Source organism: Phaseolus vulgaris, chromosome 4 (assembly GCF_000499845.2).
Source record: "Phaseolus vulgaris cultivar G19833 chromosome 4, P. vulgaris v2.0, whole genome shotgun sequence".
Classification (NCBI taxonomy): domain Eukaryota; kingdom Viridiplantae; phylum Streptophyta; class Magnoliopsida; order Fabales; family Fabaceae; genus Phaseolus; species Phaseolus vulgaris.
This window is the reverse complement of record NC_023756.2, coordinates 41,575,876-41,590,354: the sequence shown is the minus strand read 5'-3', so window position 1 is coordinate 41,590,354 and position 14,479 is coordinate 41,575,876. Positions and strand designations below refer to the sequence as shown.

Here is a 14,479-nt window from a genome sequence, read left to right as displayed (position 1 = left end):
ATAGCCAAACACAATTTTTTTGTACTGTTTTTTAATAACTTTTTTATTCAAATTTTTATGCTAACCCACACAAATAAAATCCTTCTACTGCCAAAATTAAAATATTAAATATATATTGATGGGATTAACTAGTTTCTGCAACATCTAATATTTCAAATTCATTGCTGTTATGTAAAATAATTTAAACCCATTTTATAAATTATACAGATTCCTCTTATCTTTAACATTTATAACAGTTTGTCAAACAGTAAAGAGATATTATACTGATACAAACAAAAAGTAAAAACTTTGTAATTTCAGGAAATTTCAAAAGTAATTAGTAATTTACTCAAGAATAGGTGTATCAATTCCAAAATTATGTATCAACGTGAACTAGTTTAAAAAATAAATCATGAAATAAAAACTAATTTTAGAGACAATAAATAATTAATTACTATATTAATTAAATTATAGATTATTTAAAAAAAAAAGATTTTTAAATTAATTTTTATTATTGTTAAATAGTTTTTAAATTGGTATCTAATTAGCTACCAAAATTTTAACTACTAATTATTTAAATTCTAAATTTGGTAGCGAAACTCTTGATAGCTAATTAGATACCAATTTAGAAATCATCTAACATATAACATAATAGAAACTAATTTAGAAATAAAAAAATTTTATTATCTTTAAAATGATATCTAATTTAGTCACTGTAGAAACTAACTATTATTTTTATCTAAAATTAGTTTTTATTTCATATTTTTTTTTAGTGTTAAGATTTTTTTTTGGTTTTTTTAATAACACAAGATTATGAAATTTTTTGAATAATACTAAAATATATGATGTATGAAGAATTCTTGAAGGGATTTGAGTGAAAGATGCATTGAAAATAATTTGAGTTGGTTTGGCGTCCAAATCCAATGTAGAGAGAAACATAATTAATCTTGTACTAACCGCTATGTTTAAACTAAGAGTAGTAGGAAGAAACAGTGAAGATGATGAAGGTCTGAAGCGTGTGGCAGCATAATTATCACAAAGTGTGTGCATTTTCTCCGACAGGTGAAACTAGTGAGAAATCACCCAGGTTTTTATTTTTTATTTTTTGTGAGGGTAAGTAAAATTATTACATTTTGGAATGGTGATAATTAATCATGTTGTTAAAAGGGACCACAAGGTGTTGATTTCAAATGTTTCTATTCTCAATCTTTGATATGACTCTAGTTTCCCACACATCTCACATGGCTGGGGTAATTAAATGTGGTGTCGTTTTCGAAAGTGAAGGCTTGTGTAAAAGTGGTCCCAATATCTGCCTGCATAATTATGGACCTGCAAATTAACAAACTCATTATTCAAATTCTCTCTCTCTTACCTTCCAAATCTAATTATAACATACTTCTTATCAAGATTCAATAAATACATTTTAAGTTTACTTTAATATTAAAAAATTAATTTATAAAATAAAATTTATATTTACATATATATATGAAATGTTTTAATTTTTGGTTGAAGTAGGATATCGAACAACCCCATACAAAAAAAATCATTAAATTATAACTAATTTTAGATATTAAAATAATTAATTACTATTAGATTAAATTAAAAATAATTTTAGAGAGTAAAAAATTATTAGTATTTGATTTATATTATTAATAAAAATTTATAAAGCAGATTTTAAATTGGTATCTAACTATTAGCTATTAATGTTTTATATATTGATGTTTTAGATTCTAAATTAGTTTCTAAAAGACTAATTGAGACCAATTTAAAATTTAAAATATTTGCAGTTAAAACTTTGATAGTTAATTTAAATACCAATTTAGAAATATTTTATAAATTTTTATTAGTAATAAAAATCATTTTAAAAACTAATAATATTTTATTCTTAAAAATAATATAATATAATGATTAATTATTTCTTTTTAGATTTAGTTGCTATTTTTTGTTTTGAAAATCTTATAAACAATTTCATTTACACAACACTAAAAACAATGCATATGGTCAATCTCGTTGGAGAGCAAGTGAGTATTTTGAATGCATGCTTACTACAAGATATGGGAAAAACATTTGAGTAGTGAGAGTGAGTTTTAAAATGATAACTGAGTTAACTAACTTGTAAAAATTTGAAAACCCTTGGTTGGAGAAGGCACGTGAGAGAGAACATGGGCTAATTTTAATGAATGCATGTCTCAACTCAAAACAATGTTGTTTGCATTTTGAAAGTAACATCTTATCCGTTATACACAGTTCCATCTTAGATTTTAAATTATTATTATTAATTTATGTGAACATTTAATAAATAATATCGTATATTGTTTTGTTTTTCGTTTATTCATTTTGAATGAGCACATGAGGTCATCTTTAGAACAAGATTCAGTTTTTGCGCAAAACTTGGCAGATTCCCCCTTACATTATTCCTGACCCTCTTACACACTGCTCCATAATCTATGTTATATCTATCTTCAAGGCTTTTATATATATATATATATATATATAGAGAGAGAGAGAGAGAGAGAGAGAGAGAGAGCTTCAAATTTTGAAGTGGTTCCTATTTAATTGGGGGCTAGAAAAATGTAAAAAAATTACTACATATTGTATTGGAATTAATATTTGGCTACCATATATTGTTCTTAGTTTTCTTGCTCTATTATAACTTCATTGTTTTACTATAGTATGATTGGTGTGATACACGATGTGCTTAGTTTAAATTAATTTGGATAAAAAGTGACTCTAAAGATATGTGATTTATGGTTGGATGCTTGCATTATCAAAGTAAATTAGCAGTAAAACCTACAATGAAATTCTTTATCTAATACAGAAGAATCAACTTTTAAGCAGAAAATTAAACGTGTGTAAAATTTAATAAAGAAACATATTAACAGATATTTTATATGTGATTTTGAACAACTTAATGTAAATTCATAATTGTAACATTCCTTAAATATATATTGTAGGTTGAAGATTAGACATTAACTATTTTTGTTTAGTCTAATGATAAACGTTTGATCCAAAAATAAGTTGTAATGTTTTGTTTTCTTTTTATACGAAATACCTCAAATATTTCATTAATATATAGTTTTTTTTAATTAATTTTTAAAAAAATATAAATTTAATTTTGTGAGATTGAGTTAAGAGTAAACTTATTTTTTTTTATCAGCAAAGAATAAATAAAATAAAATGAGACATTTCAAGGGTGTTTCAACCCTTATACAAAAATCAAAATCAAGTTCCTAACACCCAATTAGCTAGGGAATCAACAAACATTATAACACAATAACCATAATAACAAACCAGAACAAGATACAAAATCCCAACAAACACATAACGACGACGCTCCAAAGAAAACCCCCCATCTAATCAGGACACAAAAAACCAACAACTAAAATATACTTCTTAAGATGATACTAGAATATATCTTAGTAAAATTCATGTCACGAGTTGGATCATTCCTAAATATTTAATAACTTTCTTTTGTTACACATGTCGTATATATTTATCTATTTTTTGTTTTATTTGATTAAGGGGTTTTCGATTTGCATTTTAAAATGAGAAATGAGAAAGTAAGGGGAAAAAAAGAGAATAATGGTGAGTAGGGTTGGAGATAAGGGTAGAAGAGGAGCGTGTGTTAGGATAGGGGTTTAAAAGAAAGGTGAGTAGGGTCCTAATGGGGGAAGCAACAGAGGACACATTACATTTATAAGGCACTAAGATTTTGATAGAGCATGTATGTGTCTGATGGTATTGTCTGGGTATGTATAAAAACCCCATGCTTTCAATTTTACAGCCTTAAAAGCAACCATTATTGAGTATGGGAAACAAAATCAACCTCTTCCCACACCCTCCCATTCCCTATTCATGCAACTTACCTAAAACAACAACACACCTTTTTCATTGCATCCTAAATTATTCCCTATCTCAACTTAATCAAAATAAATTAAAAACCATTTCAACGTAACTACTCTTCATTCAAACATTACTTCATAATGTCTTATTTATTACAATTTAGAATGAAAATAATTTATTTGAAATATAATCTTAATCAATTTTAGGATTGTTTTAAAAGGTATTACTAATTAAAGTGAAAGTAGTCAGACTTTCAATATTTTCTTACTTCATTTCTCTGTCCCTACCTTAATTATTTTTAAAACATCACACTCATATTTGAAAGAAAAAAAATTCTGTTTCCACCTGAAAAATATTTGAAAAAAATATTACATCATATACTTTTTCCAAGGGAAGTCGTAAACATTGAAAAAAAAAACAGGAAGTTTCGTGTTCAATTTCACAAAAAATCTCAGGTGGTGTTACGTATAATTTACCCTATTATTTTTTTTCTCTTATAAATGAGTACACGGAGAGAGTAAAAAATTGTGTTCAGTTTTGTGGAGTATAAAACATTAAAAAAATAATTAAATAATTAATAACTAAAATTTTAGTAGTTAATTATATATTAATTTAAAAATTATTTTTCAATAATAAAAAATAATTTAAATATTAATATTTTTTCTTTTATAAAATCAGTTAATATATTAATTAATTATTTTTTCTGTAAAATTGATTTTTATTTAATGATATTTTAGTAGTAAAATATTGTACGTAATTAATCATACAGAAATCATAATAACTTAGTATAAAGATTAAAAAAAAATCTTATTATGAACGTGAAATATTTGCTAGCAAGAAATACGATGAAATAGTATTATAAATGATTTAGTTTATAATAATTAGTTTAAATATTATATGAATTGATTAATTGATAAGTTAATTGTTGATAGAATTGCAAACGCACATAGGTTTTGAAATTTTGTTATATTTTGGGGAGGCAAAAGTTGCAAAATAGTTGTAAAATTGTAGGTGAAAGTTGGTAGAAGACAAGTGTAAACAAGTTGATGATTTGTTGTGTGGCATGCTTGCTATCCATTAACTTTTCCCAATTAGCTTCTTAATTCTTCCCTTCTACCACAATAATTCAACACTTTGCATAATTTTGTTGAATAAAAAGACAAATGAATTAGACAGTTTTGAAGGAATGGGTTTGCCTACACCATTTTGGTTAGTGATGATTATGCAGTTGGTTAATAGAGAGAGGCACACACACATTTCCCTCGCAATCAAACTTACCATTTCGTACCCATCAAATGATGTTTTCTTTGTCCTCAAGGAAAAAGGTTGCAAAAACAAAAAAAGCAGAGCTTTCTTAAATCTCTTGAATCCAGAAATGGGTGTTATGTATCTGAGTGAAATACCTTACAATATAATTGTGGAAACAAAGGATTTGAGTCCCACGTGCTGTAGTTTCCACTATTAATGTTATGCCAAAAAATTATTCTCTCCTTTAACTTCACCTTCCTCACCAAAATTGTCATCTCTAATGCCACTTTCAAGGCCCACATCATGAATGCCAAAAAACCTCAATTCGAATGCCCACAAATATAAACCAATAATAACCAATAATTTGAGAGAAGGAGAGAAAATTTAGAAGAAAACAAAATTGATGTAGAATTCTAAGTATCTTACAACTTATATACTGAGTTGGGTGATAGGTTCAGAATACTGAGCTAAACAATAAACTCTCTGAATTGCAAACAAGAAACAGTAAATTTTTTATTCCAAGAAACAAACAATAAACTCTCTGAATTGCAAACTAGAAACAAGAAACAGTAAATTTTTTATTCCAAGAAACAGAAAACAAACAAAGAATTAGTTGCTTCAATGAAAAAATAGAGATTAGGTTTCATCTCTCTCACTCTTGTATTTCTCATGTGTTTTGATTAGCATGTCAATATTAGGTTCTTTAATTGAAATTGATGTTCTATAAAAATCATTTATATCGATTTCTCGCATATAAAATCCTTAAGAATGTTCCCTAACTATCGATCTATCGCATAATTATAAGAACAACAACTTAGAATGAAGAGAACAACTTAGAACGAAGCTCAGACGTTAATAGCAATTAACATTTCAAGTCTATTCCTAACACTCAAATATGTTAAGTATTGTTGTTTAGGTCCAAACCCTAAAAATACCTCCCGGTCAGATTTAAGATTCTCAAATTGTCACGGAAAATTAAAAGTAAAACAACAATACCAATAATCAATCAAGAACTGAATATTAATATATAAGATATCACCTCAATACATAATAGTTTGAGTAGATTACTCCCAATCCCAAAGGGTAGAATTAGCCACACATACTTCTAGCACCTTCCATTCTCCCAATTGGGTTACAATTCACTCTATAGTGTTTTCCTCTCAATCTGACACACTACAGTTGAACATCTAGCCCTCTATTTATCCTAGTTTTCTAGGGTTAGGTTGCTTCCTGTGTCGCGCTAATGGGCTAAATGATAAAACATAAAAAAAGGCCCAATCTTTCTTTGCATCTTTTTCCTTTTTGGGACCTTCTATCTTTATCTTTTTAGCTCAAATCATTCATCTTAAATTCAAATCTCCAATCTTCCTTAGAAATCTGCAATTAACACGAAATTTGGGAATAAAATACTCTTAGTCAAATAAAGATCATAAAAAATATAAAAAGGTGTAAGTTCATAAATTTGGGATTATTTTATATGTAAATTAGCAATAAATCCTAAAAAATGCCTATATTTTAATATGAAATATTACTGAAGTTAGGCACTTATCACTTGGTCAACGGGTAATATGAGGATAATTGGAGGGTTGCATTTTGGATACATTGTTGACAAAACTGAGAAAGGACATCACTCCTACACATGAAAAGTCCAAAGACAGAGTTCGAGAAGTTTTATTAAGGGATTGTGTTTTTGTAGAATCCACTGTTGTAAGTGACGTTATTTGATAAGGAGGAGAGTAGGGTCTTGAGATTGGATTGGAAGGTGTTGCCATCTGCAGTGTTGCCCTGGGAGCAACTCTGGTATAAATAGGTAGGGTTGGAAATGTGTTGTCCCTAAGTAGTTGCAAAACTGAGGAAGCTAAGAAGGAAGGAATAAGAGAAAGAAAATGTTACAGGAAGCCATGGATGTCCTCACAGGCTCTAGGATCATGTTTCCTATATGAGTTTTGTGTTTTCTTTATGACGATGAGGAAGTGGTGGTTTTGATTATCGCCTCGTTCGATTAGAATTATAATCATCTCGTGCGCTCAGAAAATCATTATCTTTATGTGCTCAGAATCATTATCGCCCCGTGCGATCAGAATCATTATCGCTCATGCGATCAGAATCATTATCATCCCGCACGATCAGAATAAATTATTATCGCCCCGCGCGACTAGAAAAATATTATCGCCCCGTGCGGTCAGAGAAATATTATCGACCCGCAAGACCAGAATAAATTATTATCGCCCTGCGCGACCAGAAAAATATTATCGCCCCTTGCGATCATAAAAATATTATCCCCCGTGCGATCAGAAAAATATTATCGCTCCGTACGCTCAGAAAAATATTATTGTCCTGTGCGTTATCACCGGACGTTGACCGTTGAGGTTGGTCAGGAACCCAAAAAAAATGGAAAAATTAAAATATGAGATTGCAACCGGGATACAAAACTCTTCCCCCCCCACGCTTCCCAAGAGAGAACAAAGGATATTTCCATTTATAACTTCCAAACAACTCCTACAATCATCACTAAGAAAATCCTACGTGCATTGGCTAAGAGCATAAAACGTTTGTAAATCATTCAATTTCAATGATTTTATCAGATATCTCTCATCACTATCCTTTGTCTTCTTTTTCAGATTAGCAAACATATTTGATAGTGTAAAGGTGAAGAACTTTTACTCTGGGGGTGCTGGAGACACTAGTGGCGTTCAATTAAAAATTTGGATTTTTTTACCACTTGGGAGAAGAAATAGTGATTGGAAACATGTAGTGGTTGTACCAAATTACAACCTCTTGAAATGAATTGCACTATGAGGATATTAGGTGGTTTGCATTGAGGATGCATTTTTTCCATAGTCGAGATAGGAGACCACCTTGGCACATGAAGAGCCCCTCCACAGTATTCTTCACACCGCCCATATAAGACATTTTGTCATTGGTGGCATTGGAAGACATGTAAGAGAAAAGAGTCTCTAGATACATTTTGAAGCTGTTGTCAACAATTACATTAGTTGAGTAATTGTGATTTAGATAAGTTGGATCTTATGAAAATCTTGAATGATGGAAGAGTGTCTTCATCCGATTGCAATTTCTTTGGTGGAGTGGCAGAAGCATTAATGGAGGAAGATGAACAAGGAGCTCACGTAGAGCTTGTGGATTCCTTGAAGGTGCATGCTAGGTGTGGAGAGTGAGTGGTGAGGCCATCTCACTTGGAACAGAGGAAAAATTGAAGACTAAATGTCTATCCTAGAGAGGTAGGAGACAAGGAGTGAAATTGGCACAATTTTGGCAGCAATTCACTCTATATTAATCTTGAAAAATGAGAGCCAAACACCTCAATTTATAGGAGAGAGGGCTGAACATTTTGGAGCCAAAAGTTTAAAATTCAAAATAAAACTCTCCAATGAGAATGTGCTATGTGGAGTTATGCTTTCCATGTTTAGCTCACACCTTCCATGCTAAATCCTCTTCACTCCTAGGTTGCCATGTGGACGTCCATGTGCTCCATGCCAAGGTGATTTTCGTCCTCCAATATACCATAGACGTTTTAGGATTACATTGGGCTCAAAGAAGCCCAATTGTTACCCTAACTAGTCATTTTTAACCCTAACTAGTCATATTTTACTATTGGCCCAAATACAAGCCCAAAAACATATGCTACTTGTCCCGTGCAATTATAAAAATAAATTATCACCCGTGCGATTAGAAAAATATTATTGCCCCATAGGTTCAAAAAAATATTATCGCCCCGTGCGTTGCTAAGGAAGGATCACCGAACGTTGGCTGTTGAGGTTGGTCAGGAACCTAGAAAAATTGAAACAATTAAAATTTGATATTGCAACTGGGATACAATACTCTTACCCCATGCTTCCTAAGAGAGACTAAGAGATATTTCCATTTATAACTTCCAAACAACTCCTACAATCATCAATAGACAAATCATGTGTCTTGAGAGAAGAAATAGTGATTGGAATAGCGAAGCATGCGGTGATTGTACCAAATTACAACCTCTTGAAACAAATTACACTCTAAGGATATATTAGGTTATTTGCATTGAAGATGTATTTTTCACAAAGCCGAAAGACTAAGAAATGTTTCAAATTATATCTTCGAAACAACTCTACAATCATCACTAGAACAATCCTCCATACAAAATTGTAAGTATCTTGCAATACATATATCCAGAAAAAAATTGTCTTCAAGTTTTAAGTTTATATTAATGTATAAATGATGGATTGTTTCTTTCTTTCGACCTCTAGGTTTTGTTGGAGACAAGTCAAACACCATATCTTGATGCACCAAACCTAATAAATTCTATAATCGTTATTTTTACTCACAAATATTTCGAATTGAAATAAATTTAGAGAGAAAATAAAATAAAGTGTTCTTTTTTTCATGAACTTGAAGCATTTCAATATATAAAAGTATGTGGCAAAACATGCAATTTTAATTAGTAGAAATTTTAATTTTTATTGTATTACAAAAAATAATAAATATCATTAATGAATATTATCTTGACCATGTGAATGACTGTGAAATTACGGCCAATTTCTACGGCGGGAATTGCATAGGCTCAACACGTGTCTCAGCCTTCAACACAAATCCCAGCACGTCGTTACCCTTAAACGGGCCTGAATCTCTCTGCAGAGAGGGCCCGGGGACTTTCCTGAGCCCAGCAGTAGTATGAGCCCAATACATCGCCTCATAACCCAGTCATAACTTATGTAGTTAGTCTGCAGCAATATAAAGTTGTTTTAACTCTCAATTTTATCGACGTGGGACTCTTTCAATGCACTCCTAAAAGAATCAAGGCATGTTGAATAACATCAAGTTCAGAATTATAAATGTATTGAATACTCCCTAATGCAAAGGGAATTGGTCTAGGTCAATTCAGTAAAAAAAAAATGAAATTATAAATAAAAATTTCTAACTAACAATCACATACCAAAGTAACATGGTCCATGTCAAATAACTCTCACTCAAACTTTAGTGAAATACAACTCAAATATGAACCACAATTGATGATACAAAATTTATATATAGCAGCATTGTTATGAATAGCTTTCGTCAAACATGCCTAAACAATAGGAAAACTTGATAAATAGTACTTTTTTTTTTCTCGTTATAAAGCTGAAATGTCACTTAAATGGTTTCTCCAGATGATTCAAGTCTCAATAAATGTTAAGAAACTAGATGGTTCACTAAAATTATTCATTACAAGCTAGTTCAATAAATTCTAATTCTATAGTGGATATGGTAAATGCTAGTTGGTGTAAAATAGAAGCTTATTTCAACTCTTATTCTTCTTCCATTAGAAACCTTACAAGCTAATATAAATTTCTTCACTCCTGTGTCTTTTTTTTTTCACAATGACCACGAGTATATAAATAGATGTAGAAGTGAACATTTTTCTCTTATTTAAACACACAATAACAACACATCATAGGACAATTGTTCTCGATAGAGCAGAGGTGGAAGGAAATAAACAAGAAAAATGGAAGCTAAGTTCATCGATCTCTCTCTTCCTCAATTCACAACCTTGCAATTAAGTCTCACTTCCCCATTTTGAGAGACCCCCACATTACCAAGCTTCAACATTGAAGCCACAAACTCTGTGAAGAACAAGCCCTGATCTTTGGCAAATGCTTCCACAATCCACCTAGTTCTTTGATCCCCAACAAGTGACTGATCTGATGAGAACAAACCCTTTCCCACCAGCAACTGTCTGTAGTAATCATTGTCAAACACTGATGATGTTGAGTCCAGGAAGTGTCCAGCACTGGGGTTGGTGTTTAGTTTTGGACACTTTCCTTTTAGGTCTAGTGCAAACTCAGTGTTCAAACTGGGGTCAATGTCATGTAACAAACTGAAGTTATGAACTCTAGCTTGGAACGAAGAACAGTGTGAGAAGCCAAGGGTGTGGCCACCAGAGAGAGTCACCATATCTTTGACCCCTAAACCTCTCTTTGCAAAACTCTGAATGAGTTGGCTCACATTTAAGGTTGGAGCAGGCAAGTTGACTGTTTCTGATGCCTTGGACACCCTTCCATCTTTTCTTCCCTTTAGCACACTCCAAGATGGTCCTCCAGACTGGGAAAGTTTATGACATGATCATCACAACATATAAAACAAGTTATATCCTCCTTTCTCTTTCTTTGACATGGAAGAATCATTGTTCAGAAATCACTATGTAATATACTCTGCAATAATATGTCTTTGAAATGATAATATACAGAACATTTCCTTTTAAGAGTTCAGAAAATTTTTTTTTGAAGAGTTTGGATTCATATAATTGAAAGGAAAATGCTTCTCTCATACCCTATACCCTGCATTTACATAAGAACTATACATTGTTTTCTTTTAGAACTTTTCTTTACTTAATCACCTATTCAATAAATAATTTTATCTTGAAAATTAGAAAGGCTTAGATGCAAGTGTAAAAGAGAATTGTAGCTGAAAAGGGTGTGAAAAAAAATTGTCCTTTACTCCAGCCATCCTAAAGTGTGGGTGTAATGGTGTGAAAATTGAGGAGTGTAAGTATATCAATATTGCTCTAATATTTACTATGTATGCAAGAATGTAGCAGTATAAAATAGTTTGAAGAGTTTTATTACCAGTGCTACCACATCTCTAGCAGCAATGGAGATTATATCAGCACAAGAAACAGTGTGTGGACAAGCTTTCTCAAGCTTGGTCTTGGCTTCATCAATAACATAGAATGAATGAACAGAGAGATTTGGTGGAGCATCTTTCTCAGCCAGGTTTTTGGGAGTTGAGTCCAGCAATATTGATGCATCACAACCCTATCATTCACAGTTCACCAAAAATTGCAATTACATCCATTTCAACATTTTCACATGAATTAACAATACAAAGAAAATATATAAAAAAATAGTCATTATATTAAATAAATTAAATATTATTTTAAAAATTAAAAGATTATTAATATTTAAAATAATTTTTATTATTAATAAAAATTTATAAAATGATTTTTAAATTAGTATCTAAACTAGTTATCAAGGTTTTAGCTATAGTAATTTAGATTCTAAATTAATCTCTAAAAAAACTAATAATCTAATTATCAAAAATCATAATAGTTGATTATTAAATACTAATTTAGATTTATTTTATAAATTTTTATTAATAATATAAATTATATTAAATACTAATAGTTTTTTTAGTTTACAAAATAGTTTCTAATTTAATCAAATAATAACTAATTATTTGATTATTAAAAATAACTTTTATCTAGTGATTTTTGTTATTAATGGTTCTATTTTATAAGCTTATGTAAGGGACAAAAAGATTATATATTTGCTTTCATTTTATATCTACTCATATTAAATATCCCTTTTCATTTCCAAATTACTGATATTTTATAAATCCAATGTCTTATTAATTATTTTTATTCATACTTCAATTAAACAATAGTTATAATAGTAATTTATCTCAAGTAAATGAGATATCAGGGACATATTTTCCCTCCTCATTTAAAAAAAACAGTTTTTTTAACAGTTTCATACAACTCAAATAATTTTTTCATCCAAAACTACAAGAAGTAAGAAATATTTATAAAATAAGTGTTTTAAAAGTTAAAGAACAAAAAAAATTAAGATATGTGTGTTCTTATATTCTATTTTCTTCTCATTCTTAGTTAAAGTGTTCAAATAGGCAAAAGTTTTAGAGAACAAAAATCAGTTCATAGGACAAACAATGTGCTTACTGAAGATATAAATTTCAGAAAGCAAAAAAATATAATAATGGCTAAAAAGGGTATTTTATTACCTAATCCATTTTTACATACATTAATCTTAAACATAAAAAAGACATGAAAAGAAGTTAGTGTTTTTCTTACCCTTATGAAACAGTCATGGAAGAACATCCTCAAGATCCGAGCTGGGACTTTTGGGTCAAATTTGGAAGCACTGAGAACAGTGTCTGAAATGATTTTCTCTGCTTGTGGACATGTTTTATCATAGTAATGAGCATCAAGCTCTGCTTGAGACATTGATGATAATGTGAAGAAGAGAAAAATGATTACATAAAGAAAAATGCATTTTGAATATGGCAAAAGTGCCATTGGTTTGGAAGTGAAACAAGTAATTATGGAATGCAAGTGAAGAGGATTTGATGAAAAGCAGAAGCACGTGTATGGTGTATATATATGGAATAGAAAGTTGTTGACACTATCATTAAAATACAAGTTTAATGCATAATCATTGTGCTTGAAAGCCACTCAATGTTTGGAGATTAATTAGTGTGGAAGTGCCAAATTTTGACTTCACTTTTGTTTTGCTTTAAGATCAAGTATATTCATCCACCTACACACTCACAAAACACAAATCTTGGCTATTCAACAATGAAATTTTGTTAAGAGTTAATTAAGAACCAATTAACAAAAATTGTGTCATTCTTGTTGTGTGTTCTATCAAAAGAAACTCCTAATCTATGTGTAACATTCAATAAAGAAAAATTGATTACTATGATCAAGATTTCAAGTTTGTTCAAATTTACTCAATAATCTAAGAGTCAATGTCAGAATAATTTAAATAATTTTTAATAATAAAATTATCTATTAAAATGTCATGAGTTCAAATCATAGAACTAATTTAATAATCAAGATTTTAAATACTTTTTGGATAACCATTTTCAGAACAGTTTTTAAAATTCTGAACAAATATTAGGTTATGAGTTTAAATATAAAGTAAAATTATTTTAATAATCAAGATTTTAAAATAAATTGTTATGCGTGTTTATTATGATAAAAATATCCTTAAATAAAATAGGAATGGCGGATAAAAATACTTTTTGAATCTTTTTATGAAACATGTTTTTTAATTTGTATTTTTGAAATACTTTTAAATTATGGAAATTCTTTTCTCGAACTCATTTCCAAAAACAATTTTATGAATTTTTATTTCTAGAACATATTTTTTTATTTCAAATTTATTTTTCTAAAATGAGATTTTAATTTTCAAATTTTATTCCAATTTTTTTTTAAATACAATAATCTATTTCAGATTTATTTGTCCAAAAAATTATTTTTTTGAATTCTATATTTTCAAATTCAAAATGAGAGATAATTCTATAAATTTCCAAATTAAATTGGTACATGTCATAGTAACCCCAATATAAATTATAAGATAGTAAGTTCAGTGAATTAAGAAAGAAAAAAAGTGATTATGCTTTTGTAGTGGTGTACTACACAAAAGTACAATTGTTAGGTACATGTAAAATATATTCTATGATATTTTTCTGTTGCCTTATACCCATCAGGTTAGTTAGTTAAGTAGTTTGTGAAGTTGGTGATGGTGAGAGATTATGTTCTTCACCACTAATTATCATAGTTTTCGTAGGAATGTTCCATTTATATAATCATAGGATCATACATAGTATTGAAGTTTTAGTCAATGTTTTTTTTTTT

At 29.6% G+C, this 14,479-nt stretch overlaps 1 protein-coding gene across 1 annotated transcript; it reads right to left on the bottom strand.

The window, feature by feature from the left end:
• Positions 1–10,449: 10,449 nt before the first annotated feature.
• LOC137837696 (peroxidase 66-like) lies at positions 10,450–13,188 on the bottom strand. Its single transcript, XM_068646797.1, has 3 exons — positions 12,911–13,188; positions 11,670–11,858; positions 10,450–11,145 (listed from the first exon to the last, which is right to left on the bottom strand). Exons 1-3 carry the CDS (start codon positions 13,133–13,135, stop codon positions 10,582–10,584), a joined length of 978 nt encoding a protein of 325 aa, XP_068502898.1. The 5' UTR covers positions 13,136–13,188; the 3' UTR covers positions 10,450–10,581.
• Positions 13,189–14,479: the final 1,291 nt, after the last annotated feature.